This window comes from Helianthus annuus, chromosome 10 (genome assembly GCF_002127325.2).
Source record: "Helianthus annuus cultivar XRQ/B chromosome 10, HanXRQr2.0-SUNRISE, whole genome shotgun sequence".
NCBI lineage: Eukaryota > Viridiplantae > Streptophyta > Magnoliopsida > Asterales > Asteraceae > Helianthus > Helianthus annuus.
Window position 1 is genome coordinate 149,010,504 of NC_035442.2, and position 13,110 is coordinate 149,023,613.

Here is a 13,110-nt window from a genome sequence, read left to right on the forward strand (position 1 = left end):
ATCCTTTTAACCATGAAAACGTTTAGTTCTATGTGAAAACATTGTTTAATCATGTGGAAATCCTTTAGATCTGAGATATTCTTGGTGGAATGAGGTCAAAACTTGAAGTTCATAAGAACTCCATGATGACATCATCCTAGAACACCTCAAATCCACTAATTTCATGGTTAAAAGTTAAGGTTCAAAGGTGAAAATGATGGAGAAGTGCGTGTAGATCATAGAAGTACAAGATTTGGGTTGAAAACTTATAAGAATCGTGAGAAATCGAGAGGAAAGAGGGCTTGAGTGCTGATTGTCGAATAAGAGAGCTGTCACATCACTTGTGATGTGACAAGGGGTATTTATATGTTGCCAAAAAAGGAAAGGAGAGTGCAAGTGTCGGATTGCTCACCGATCGGATGGCACTTCGATCGGATGGCAATCCGATCGGACGGCCATTTGATCGGCTGGCCATTCGATCGAAGTGGTCCGACGAGTTGAGTTTCGGCGTTTCATTTCGCGCGTTGAGCGTTGTGATGCATTTAAGCGAGTGCGCGATGCGATAGTATTAAACATTAACTTACAATAACTTGACCGATAATCGCTATATCTAACATACAATCATTATAAATAATTTGCGTTTAGCGTTTGCGATCCAATTGCGTTGCGATAGAGTTGCGATTGCGTTTCGATTAATCATCACTAAACAATAACAATAAAGTAAACATCCACAAGCAACACATAAATAGCACACACACACATAAAACAATATCCAGAACGCATAATTCGAGTTGCGAAAGCGATTGCGATGCGATAGCGATAAAGCGATAAAGTGATAAAGCGATAAAACATGCGATTAAACCTCGTTTATTAATGGATACTCCACATAATACAACTAAAGCAAATAAAATAATAGATTCGATTACAAGTCAAGGTGTACAATCCATAGTTAAGCAAGGAGCGACAGATCGCAATTAGCAATCTTTTCTTCCTTTGACTTTGACTTTGACTTGTACTTTGACTTTCGAAACACGGGGTGTTACCACATCACCAAACACGTAGTAATTACGTTTGGCTTAATCATCACACCAAAAAAATCCCTTCAAATGATAGTCTTTGTTTATGAAGTAATCGTACGAGAAATTAGGCTGGGAATGTTTTTTTTCATCCAAATGTCTCACAACCATATCAGCGTCGTATTCCCCTATAAACAAGTTAATTTGTCTCTTGTAGTTCTTAACATCAACTTTACTTGCACCCACGTCTTCAAAACCGCCAAAACAAGTCTTCATAACATTAAACGCGTTGACTGGACCCAAATTCAACTTAGACATGCTGTGTATAACATGCTTTTGGAGCTGAGTGAGGTGTCGTTCAATTGGAAGAAAATGCTTATCAGGACGTTCAACAAGATCATGGTTGTGCTCCTCGACAAACTTATAGACCTTCCATGATCCAGCCTAAAAAATTACACATAACAGTGTACCACAATCAGTCCACTTTGAAAAGTTGGATCGCACTAAACGCTCCTTTTGATTGGGGTCCAACGTATCAACCTTCTTGTCCTTATATACCCCAACTCTCGTACTGTAATGCCCTGCACATTTGTACTTTCCATTTATAGCAAGTCTTATTCGTATTTCTAATTTCGGAAAGTTGTATCGTTGTAAACATTCTTTCTTTGTAATCATTGTAAACTCGAGACTTGAATCATGAATGAAAACTTGCATTTCTTTAAATACGTGTTCCATACATAATTGTACAATTGTTGGTGGAACAATTTGATGCTTATTCGTGATGCTTACAAACATACGTTGAATCCATAAATACGTAACATACACACTTGATACCGTGATTGCATACGAGTCTTATACTTAATATTATTCTTTTGATACTTGTGTTACCTTTAGTACATGTTAAGTATGCTTTAATATCCTAAAATGGGCATAAAACACGTAATATATGTCATTGGAACAGGTAGAATTGTCATGTTCGACCTAGTCTATAGTAGGAACCATATTTTTGACCATTCTTGTTTCATGCTTAAAACTTTATGCTCCCTTCTTTGCTCCTTTCTCTTCTTTTTGGTCTTAATACTTACATAATGTCTTTCCTAAGACATTTTACACAATACACTTGAAGACTTGAAGACACTCTTTATACAAAGAGACGAGTTTACCAAAATAGGCGTGAAACCCACAATTTGGTGAACAACTCTCATTCCGCTTATTCTTATTTTTGCATGAAATTTCGCCATTTAGCTAGGAGTGAAATCCACATCTAAATGGTAAATTTCCAATTCAACTCTAGTCGACCCTCGTCAAAGTGTCGAAATTTATTTTGACCCGACGAGTACTAACCACATTAGGGTACGAAGTCTTCAAGTTAGGGGTGAAACCCGCACCTTGTCGATTAAGTCCCACTCCTCGATTTTCGATCTCGCCAAAGTCCCGATTGTTTCAATCGATTAGAGACATGTAGTAACTGGAAGGGTAAGATACCGTTAATCGCTTCTCGACGAGAGTATCTTACCTATAGGCCAAAGCACGTTTTCTCTAATTCGAAAGGACTTTCGACCCACTTTGGAATAGTCGACGCTTCTCTACCCGAAACAATCCCATGTTTTATTGAGCCTCTCTTTTATGTATCTCAATTTATATGCGATTTTATACTTGAACGTTCGTTCATTTCAAACTTTTGAACTCATTTCGCACGTCATCGCAATCAAAAACAATAATAACCCTCGTGAACAAACTAAATTTATACTCCTTATACGCATTCATATGTGCTATACTTGTTAAATACATGTTGGAAACTTATGCTTTTCGTGAACTTTACATGATACATGAACTCATACATGCTTTTACATGCTAAAACCTTGTTTTAAAAAAAATTATGATCAAGTCTCATCCTTTCCTTTTCTTTCGAATTTCTAGATGGCGTCTCCAAACTCATCAAAGAAGACCAAGTCAAAGAAAGGTTCCAACAGCGAATCCATCTCCAAACAAGAGCTAGTTGGGCTCACTGCTGAACAAATGGCTGACCAAATGGCTCGAGTTATACCCGATATTGTTAGCCGCATTCAAACCGACACCAATTCCCCTCATGGTTCAATGGACTCCAAGGTGGATGAACCAAAGACACCTTTCCTCTTCAAACAATTCATGGCTTGCAAACCATTGGAATTTACTGGAAAAGATGGTGCTACCGCACTACTCTCTTGATTTGATGCCATGGAAATCACCTTTCGTCAAAGTGGTTGTCCTGACGACCTACGCACCCAAAATGCCAGAGGGGTGTTCCGATCAAGGGCTCTTGATTGGTGGACCTCTGAACGAGGTACAAGGGGTGAGGACGCCGCCCACGCGTTGCCATGGACCGAATTGAAAAGGACCATGAAAGAGGAGTTTTGTCCGCCACACGAGATAAGGAAGTTAGAGAGCGAGTTTTGGTACCTAAAACAAGTGGGTGATGACAATGATGGTTTAACCCTTCGTTTTAAACAACTTAGCATCCTGTGTCCTAGCCAAGTTGATACTCCTGAAAAAGCAATCAACAAATACATCCACTGTTGCCCTATTCATTCATGAACCTCATGGAAGCTGCTAGCCCAACCACTATCGAGGAAACTTATCGTTTTGCTGCCCGTTTGAACAGTAACCATGTCATGCGTAAAAATACCTCGAAAACCCCATTGAAAACCGCCCATCAAGCCACTGTTGAACCCATTGACGAACCATCTAAGAAAAACCGAGGCAAGAAGCGGAAGGCTTCAAGCCAAAATTGCGCGGTTGTCACTCCGCCAAACCCACAACCCCTACAAGCCATGTCTGCTATTGCCAACGATGAAACTCCATGCAGGGGCTATACTGGAACGCAACCTAAGTGTGGTCAATGTCAGTATTGTCACCCTCCAAACATTCAGTGTCGAAAGTGCACCAAGTATGGCCGATATGGGCCTTTTTCTCAATACTGCCGCGTCTCGCCTTAGGCCTATCAAAACCAAGCCCTATTAGCTCCAAATCAAGTCGCTCTTGTGTGAGCATGTTTCACGTGTGGTGATACCAACCATATGGCCAACGTCTGCCCTCAATGACACCAGCCGCAACAGCAGCAACCATAGCTACAGCAACAGGCCCAACAACCTGCGAGGGGTCGAGCTTTTGTCATCACTGCTGCTCAGGCCCAAAACGCGAACGACGTCATTACTGGTACGTTCCTTGTGAACCATGTTTATGCTTCTTGTCTATTTGATACTAGCGCCGATAAGAGTTTTGTGTTGTTAGAATTCGAATCCTTGCTTAAGTGTAATCGCTCTAAGTTGCCAAAATCTTTCGCTGTCGAAGTCGCTGATGGTAAAGTCGTCACTGTCAATTCTGTTCTTTCCAATTGTTCTTTGATCCTCAATGATCATATGTTCTCAATTAACCTCATACCTATGCAAATGGGTAGTTTCGACGCCATAGTAGGTATGGACTGGCTTAGGCGAGTTCGTGATGAAGTTGTTTGTTCTGAAAAATTCATTCGCCCTCCCCTTCCAAACGGTGATTCTCTACATGTGTATGGCGAGAAACCCTCTCAAGGTCTCAAGCTTATGTCGTGTATCCAAGCGAACAAATGCTTACGCAAGGGTACTTTCGCCTTTCTCGCCCACATCATGGAAAAGAAGGACAAAAGCCCAAGCATAAGTGACGTTCCCGTCGTACGTGATTTTCCCGATGTATTTCCTAATGATCTCCCTGGTCCGCCTCCTGCTCGTTCTGTCGATTTTCGCATCGATTTAGTGCCTGGCGCTACGCCTGTCGCTAAGTCTCCTTATCGTTTAGCACCCTCTGAGATGCAAGAGCTCTCGAGTCAACTCCAAGAGCTTCTTGATAAAGGCTTTATATGCCCTAGTACTTCTCCTTGGGGCGCTCCCGTTTTGTTTGTCAAAAAGAAAGATGGGTCTTTCCGTATGTGTATTGACTATCGTGAGCTCAATAAGCTTACTATCAAGAACCGATACCCTCTTCCGCGCATCGATGATCTCTTCGATCAATTGCAAGGCGCGACCTGCTTTTCAAAAATCGATCTTCGTTCTGGGTATCATCAACTTCGAGTTCTCGAAGAAGATGTACCTAAAACCGCCTTCCGTACACGTTATGGTCATTACGAGTTCGTGGTCATGCCCTTTGGCTTGACCAACGCCCCTGTTGTTTTCATGGATTTGATGAACCGCGTGTGCAAAGCATACTTGGACCGTTTCGTGATCGTTTTCATCGACGATATCCTTATCTATTCCAAGACACAAGAAGAGCATAAACGACACCTGCGTCTTATCCTTGAACTTCTTCGTGTTGAACATCTATACGCCAAATTCTCCAAGTGTGAATTTTGATTAAAAGAGGTTCAATTGCTTGGTCATACTGTCAACGAACTTGGTATTCACGTTGACCCCGCTAAAATCAAAGCTGTGAAGAATTGGATCACACCGAAATCTCCGTCCGAAATTCCTTGGTTTCTTGGTCTTGCTGGTTATTATCGTCGTTTATCTCCAACTTTTCAAAAATCGCCGTCCCTTTGACCTCCTTGACTCAAAAAGAGAAACCTTTTGTTTGGGGTCCCGAGCAAGAGGAGTCTTTTCAAACGCTCAAGGACATGCTATGCAATGCTCCTATCCTCTCACTTCTGATGCAAACGACGACTTCCTCGTATATTGCGATGCTTCCCGCCTTGGCCTTGGTTGTGTGCTTATGCAACGAGATAAGGTCATCGCTTATGCGTCAAGGCAACTCAAAACACATGAGAAAAACTATACTACTCACGACCTTGAACTTGGCGCAGTTGTTTTTGCGTTGAAGATTTGGCGACACTACCTTTATGGTACCAAGTGTATGGTCTTCACCGACCATAGGAGCCTTCAACATATCTTTGACCAAAAGGAACTGAACATGCGTCAACGTCGTTGGGTGGAACTATTAAACGACTATGACTGCGAAATCAAATACCTTCCAGGTAAGGCGAATGTAGTAGCCGACGCTCTTAGTCGTAAAACTCATGTCAAAAGTATCCGTTGTTTCCAACTCGTCCACGATCTTCAGAATCGCATACGTGACGCTCAATATACATCTGTTAATGAGGGCAACCTCTACAACGAGATGCAATGTGGTGCTGAAGAAAGCCTCGTGTCCAAATCTGATGGTATTTTGTACTATCTCAATCGTATCTGGATTCCCAATCGTGATAACCTTCGAAAGTTCTTGATGAAGGAGGCGCATCACACGAAATATTCTATTCACCCTGGTGCCGACAAGATGTACCATGATATGCGTACGTCCTATTGGTGGCCTGGAATGAAGAAGGATATAGCCACTTTCGTCTCGAAATGTCTCACATGTTCCAAGGTGAAAGCTGAACACCAACGTCCCTCTGGCTTACTCGAACAACCAAGAATTCCTATCTGGAAATAGGAGAGCATTGCCATGGATTTCATCACTAAGCTTCCTCGCACTTCTGCTAGTCATGACAGTATTTGGGTGATCGTTGATCGATTGACCAAATCAAGTCACTTTCTCCCCATTCGTGAAGATTTCAAAGTCGAGAAATTGGCTAAAGTCTACACTAAGGAGATAATCTGTCGTCATGGTATTCCCATTGACATCATTTCCGATCGTGATGCTTGTGTTATGTCTCGCCTTTGGCAAACTTTTCAATCTGCTATGGGTACTGAACTTAACCTTAGCACTGCCTCCCATCCTCAGACAGACGGTCAAACCGAGCGTACTATCCAAACCTTAGAGGATATGCTTCGTTCATGCGTAATAGATTTTGGTGGCAACTGGGATACACACTTGCCTTTGGTCGAATTCTCGTACAATAACAGTTATCACGCGAGTATTCAAATGGCACCTTTCGAAACATTGTATGGTCGCAAGTGTCGTTCGCCTATTTGTTGGCACGAGATTGGTGAAGCTCAAATCACTGGTCCCGAGCTTATACAAGAGACGACGGACAAGATTTTACAGGTTCGAGACAACTTATTGAAAGCCAGGAGCCGACAAAAGAGTTACGCTGACAAGCATCACAAGCCGTTGGAATTCGAGACAGGTGACTTCGTACTTCTCAAGGTATCCCCTTGGAAGGGCGTGGTTCGATTTGGCAAGAAAGGGAAACTCGCACCTCGCTACGTTGATCCTTTCAAAATTCTCGAGAGGATTGGCAAGGTTGCGTATAGACTGGACCTGCCTGAAGAACTCAACAATGTACACCCTGTCTTCCACGTATCCAACTTGAAGAAGTGTCTAGCTGACGAAGGACTTCATGTTCCTCTCGAAGACTTGCAAGTCAACGAAACGCTTCACTTTGTGGAAAAACCGGTCGAAATCATGGACCGAGGAGCCAAGCAATTGAGGCGCCGTCGAATTCCTATTGTCAAGGTTCGATGGGAAGGAAAACGTGGCGCTGAATTTACTTGGGAACTCGAGAGTGAAATGAAGACGAAATATCCACATCTTTTCCCTAAGTCTTCCTCAATTTCGGGATGAAATTCCCTAAAGGAGGGGAGACTGATGTGCGTGAAGTGTGTTATATTTTTAGATGTATATTTAAGCCCTTTTTACACTTTTAGCCAAGTTTTAAATTTATAAAACACGATATTCACTAACACTAAACACACATATGGGCAAGTGCACCCATCGTGGACGTAGTATAGTGTTGGTAAGATACCGAGGTCGTCCAAGGACACAAGAGCTTTTAATACCGGTTTATCCTCAACGTCTAATCAAATCAAAAAGTGAGAAGAATGTTTTAAACTAAAAAATAAAAACTAACTAAATGCTGAAAATAAAAATAAAATAAAAACAGATAGACAAGATGAATCACTTGGATCCGACACGTGTATTAGTATAACCTTTGATTATTTTCGCACTTTTGCACTTGTTTAAGAGATTATCTTAGTTATTGTAGTAGGCCCCTCTTTTGAAGGCGACGTTACCCTCAACCCAGTAGTTTGAGTCAGCAAGGATACAATCCTAAAGGGTCGGATTATTGAAAGATAATGAATTAAGTTATTAATGCAAATTATGGTAGGCCCCGCTTTTGGCGGTGACGTTACCCTCGGCTAAGTAGTCTGAGTCAGCAGGGATACAGTCCTAAATAGCCGGGTTATAGTATTAATAGTAGTTAACTTATGAGGGGGTCAAAGAGTTTGGATCCCCGCCATCCAATACCTATGGGCATTGAAGGAGATCCTACTAAATTTGACCCAGGTCCCAAGCAGGACCTCTAAACGCTGAACAAGGGCAAGACCCTTACCAAACCGTTCCCTTAACCCCCGACCAGGTAGCCAACATACCTCCATATAGACCGTGGAGATATGAATGGTGAAAATCTTTTATTTTATATAGACAGTAAAATAATGCCAAGACACCACGGACAAACGATAAGGAAAGATCACCTTCAACATAAGTAACTAGTTATTAAAGTCATTAATACAAAACCAAATAAAAAGTGCAAAAGATTAAAAATAAAAAGTATTATACTAAACACTTGTCTTCACCAAGTGATGTAAGAGACTTAGGCAAACATGGCCTTGATTGTCAAGAACTCTTACGATCAATCTTGGATCCCGAGACGACTCACACACTCTACGATGGACAATGGATGATGGTGGTGGATGATGGTGTTATGGTGGTGGTGGGTGGTGGATGAGGTGTGAGAGAGGTGGTGTGCCAAGGGATGAGAGAGAATGAAGCCAAGCTCCTCTATTTATAGGCTGAACAGAAGGCTGGACACGGCCCCGTGTCCGCTGGACACGGCCCCGTGCCCGTCTGACATTCTCTCACTTCATTAATTGTAATTGCGAATTACAATTAATGCGCCTGCTGTACTTTCACCACGCCCCCGTGCTCGCTGGACACGGCCCCGTGGTGGGCAATGGAAGCTTCTACTGGTTTGTCTTTTCTACTGCTTCCTGGGCACGCCCCCGTGTTCGCTGGACACGGGGCGTGTTCAGACTCTGTTTCTTCTCCTTTGCCTTGGGAGGTGCCGTTGAGGGTCCGGGCAGTCCACTTTTGTTCCTTTTCTTGTATTTTATGGTAGAATTAGTTGTCTTTTTGCTTCTTTTGTGATTTTGAGCTCATTTCATCCTGAAAATACAAAAGGAAGACAAAAACACTCTTTTTCCAACATTAGTACTTAAAAAGGGTTAGTTTTATGCTTTAATTGATGTGATTTATATGTTGCATTTTACACACATCAAATACCCCCACACTTGAACTTTTGCTTGTCCTCAAGCAAAACTCTTTAAATGTGGCTTACACTCCCAAATGGAATAGGTAGAAGAGAAGTTTTTTTAGCTTGTCCTAGAGTGTCGGGAATCCAAGGTTTTTATAGGTTTTATTTTTATTTATTTACAATCCTATTCGTTATGATTTATTTTGAACGTTTCATAAGATGAATTACTTATTTGGGCATAGCATGCCTTATTAAAATTCCATTTATATACAAGTTCACATACCTCACGGGAGATCACTCAACACTCGGCCGAAGGTGTATATTTTTAGTGAATCACTCGAGAGCGGCACGGAACTCACGTCTTCCATAGGCTTGCCAAGCAATCAATCCTTCTCCTTTTTAACCTTTTATCTTTGTAAATATCAAGAGGACTTTTTGGGTGAAGGCTTGGGTTTAAAGGTGGGTGGTTGGTTAGTGGTTAGTAAAAAGGGCGAAAATCGTAACAAGCGTCGGTTTTCGTGAAGTACCTTGTTTTTAGTGACTTTTTATTTTGAAGTATTTCTCCAAACAAGCTTTTATAGCTTTTGTTTGTTTTTGACTTCATCATGGTTTTTTTTTTTTTTTTAATCGTCACATAAAAAGGTGAGTTTACGAAAAAGCGAACTTTGTTACTAAAATAAAAAAAATAAAAAGGTTTTTGGTGGGTAAAAAGGGTTTTGGGGTAATGAAATGAAAGGTTTAGGCTCAAAGGGGCTATCTAGGGGGATTTTGGGTAGGTAAAAAAAATGAAAAATAATGGTTTTGAAAGGAAAAATGGTTAGTCCTAATGCCTCCATCATTTACTTACTTGGGTTTAAGTTGGTAAGGACCGGGAATGTATCGTCGTGGCAAGTTCTAGATTTGTAAGGACCGAGCGGCTATTCACACAAGAAACGAAAAATGAGCATTTAATCTAAATATGTGTATTTTTGTGCTCAATAAAGGCTCAAAACTCACTTTTGTGGGAATGGGTTTTTAATGTGACCAAGCATATATAATCGAATTTTTAACTAGACTTGTTATACCGTTTCATAATTTTCTTATGTTGGTTCTTTTTTTATCACGACGCTATCGGTTGTAAACTTGTAAAAATATAACCTTTTTAGAACTTGTTATTCCCAACTTAAACTAAGACAAGTAAATAAAAAAAAATGAAAAAGTTTTTGAAAAAATTTGGGGTGTTTAGCGGTTCCAATAGAGTTTTGTGTAAGGCTTGTGTTTAGGATTTTGCAAAATTTCAAGGGTTTAAGCATCCCCCCCACACTTAAATTACACATTGTCCTCAATGTGTCCAAAAATAATGTTTTTGGTTGATTAGAATGTATAAAAGTGTGTTAAAAAGCAAAGATTTATGTTACTGGCATCCTAGACACGGCCCCGTGTTGACCGGGCACGGCCCCGTGGTCAAGTGCCAGTAACAAAAATTATAGAATTGAAACAGAAGCCTGGACACGGGGGCGTGTCCGCTGAACACGGCCCGTGTCCAGTTACCTGAACTGGGTGATTTTCTGCAGGGGCTCAGCACGGGGCCGTGTTGGTTGGGCACGGCCCGTGTTGAGCCTTCTGTGATGGAGATTTTTGTCGGGTTGCTCTGTTCTTCGTGCATGGTTCCATTTTTCTCGTTCCCTTTTTCATCCATTACCACCATGAGTGTGTTTTATTCTGCAAAAACTAAAAGATTAAACTAAACTAAACTAAGGATAGATCCGCGGAATGCCTCCGTGGTGCGCCACGTTTATAAGGGTCCTTGGCTAGACCCGATTCTCGGTTATATATCTTCTGAGTGGAGTGCCTTGCTTCCCAAGTTACACCGTCGGAGAGCGGCATCCAAGCTTGAATCAATAACCTTCATGTAATTGACTGGGTCGTCGTTCTCTATTTTCTTCCCAACTCCGAACTTCACCTCATCGTCCCCATACCTCAAAGTCAATGTCCCGTCATTCATGTCTACCACTGCTTGTGCTGTGGCAAGGAAGGGTCTCCCTAGGATAAGGGGGACCTCGGTGTCTTCCTCCATGTCGAGTATGACAAAGTCAACTGGATAAACGAATCTGCTTACCCTTACCAAGACATTCTCGATGACACCTTGTGGGAACTTGACTGATCGATCAGCGAGTTGTATGCTTATTTTTGTAGGGCTCGTGGTTCCCAAGCCAAGCCTTTTGAACATCGATGAGGGCATAAGGTTAATGCTAGCCCCTAAGTCGGCCAAGGCATTGCGAACGGGTGATTCCCCTATTGAGCATGGAATCGTGAAACTTCCGGGATCGATTTTCTTTTGGGGTAGTTTATTGAGTACGAGGGCAGAGCATTCTTCGCCTAAATTAACTAATTGCAAATTTTCAATTTTCTTTTTATGTGTAAGGAAGTCCCTCATAAATTTAGAGTATTTGGGCATTTGGGTTAGGACTTCGATAAAAGGAATATTGACATGCAATTGTTTTAACAGACTTTCGAATTTTGCGAACTGCTCATTGGTCTTTTGACGAATTAACCTACCGGGGTACGGAACTCGAGGAGCCTTGGTAGGCTCTGGTGATGGGGGAGAGTTCTTTTCCTGCAGATGTGTTGGCATTGTTTCTTCCGTTGGTGGAGGTACTTCTGCAGGCCCTACGGTGCGGTTTCGTAGTGTGATGAGGTGAACTTGCGCCTTTGGGTTTGTTTCGGTATTGCTAGGTAATGCGCCTTGCGGTCTTTCGGAAAAATTTTGTGCTAGTTGATTTATTTGTTTTTCTATGTTTTGAATGCTAGCTTGTTGATTCCTAAAATTAGATTCTAATTGTAGAAATCTTTCCGAGTTTTTCTTATCAGTGTCAGAGACGAGGCGAGATATAGTATCTTCGAGCCTTTCTCGTCCACCTTGTTGTTGAGTGAAATTTTGTAACTCATTTCTTGATTGCTGAAAGTTTGTTCGTTGGGTTTGTTGGTTACTACTATTGCCGGTTTCCCTCCAACCAAGGTTTGGGTGATTTCGCCATCCTTGGTTGTAAGTTCCCGTTGGAGGACCCGACGGCCTAGGTCTATTATCAATGTAGTTTACCATTTCTTGTTGATCGTCCGTTTCTTTCATGCAACTCCAATTTTCATGTGACCCACCACACCCTTCACAAGCCATAACCGAGACTGTTTTTGTCATTTCTAATTTTTTTATTTTTGAAGAAAGGGCCTCGATTTGGGCTTGTAAAGAGGTGCTTTCGTCGACCTTATGGGCGCCCGGGGCAATAGACTTATTTCCCCGGGGAGTGTGCCATTGAAAATTGGTTTGAGCAATTTCCTCAATCTGATTATATATTTCGTGTGGGCGTCGATTACCTAAAAGTCCCCCGGAGCTAGAATCAAGTGTCTGCCTAGTGTGTGGCAACAATCCATTGTAGAAAGTGGATACTTGTTGCCATATTGCGAGGCCGTGATGGGGACACTTGCGTAATAGCTCCTTGAACCTTTCCCAAGTTTCATATAAGGATTCCCCGTCCTCTTGTGAGTATGTATTAATTTCAGCCATTAATTTAGCAGTTTTAGAAGGAGGGAAATACTTATATAGAAACTTTTGGGCTAGTTCATCCCAGGTGTTTACCGATCCAGCTGGGAGGGTGTTGAGCCAAGCTTTTGCTCGGTCTTTAAGTGAGAATGGAAACATACGGAGGCGGATGGCGTCGTTTGATGCTCCATTGATCCGAAAGGTATCACATATTTCTAAGAAATTAGTTATATGTAGATGAGGATCCTCGTCCGCAAGCCCGTGGAAGGTTGCGGAGTTTTGGAGCATTTGTATCAAATGCGGTCGAAGTTCGAAGTTATTGGCTTCGACATTCGGAGCATTGATAGCGGCGCCTAGATTACCTACGGTGGGCCGTAGATAATCCATAAGGGTACGTTGGT

General features: G+C 41.9%; 1 protein-coding gene and 1 non-coding gene across 2 annotated transcripts; one reads left to right on the forward strand and one right to left on the reverse strand.

Annotated features, from left to right (window-relative positions):
* Positions 1-1,055: 1,055 nt before the first annotated feature.
* On the reverse strand, positions 1,056-1,670 carry LOC110882903 (protein FAR1-RELATED SEQUENCE 5-like). Its single transcript, XM_022130795.1, has 2 exons — positions 1,554-1,670; positions 1,056-1,439 (listed from the first exon to the last, which is right to left on the reverse strand). The coding sequence occupies exons 1-2, from the start codon at positions 1,668-1,670 to the stop codon at positions 1,056-1,058; spliced, it is 501 nt and encodes a 166-aa protein (XP_021986487.1).
* Positions 1,671-12,632: 10,962 nt separating this feature from the next.
* LOC118483586 lies at positions 12,633-12,739 on the forward strand. Its single transcript, XR_004870874.1, has one exon. It is a non-coding gene; the product is annotated as a small nucleolar RNA R71 (small nucleolar RNA).
* The last annotated feature ends 371 nt before the right edge of the window (positions 12,740-13,110 follow it).

Excerpts from the sequence above, each read along its gene's own strand:
- LOC110882903 (XM_022130795.1), bottom strand. The coding sequence starts at position 1,670 with ATGATTACAAAGAAAGAATGTTTACAACGATACAACTTTCCGAAATTA. Across the intron at positions 1,440-1,553 it reads ATTACAGTACGAGAGTTGGG|GCTGGATCATGGAAGGTCTA; the intron begins GTATATAAGGAC and ends GTAATTTTTTAG.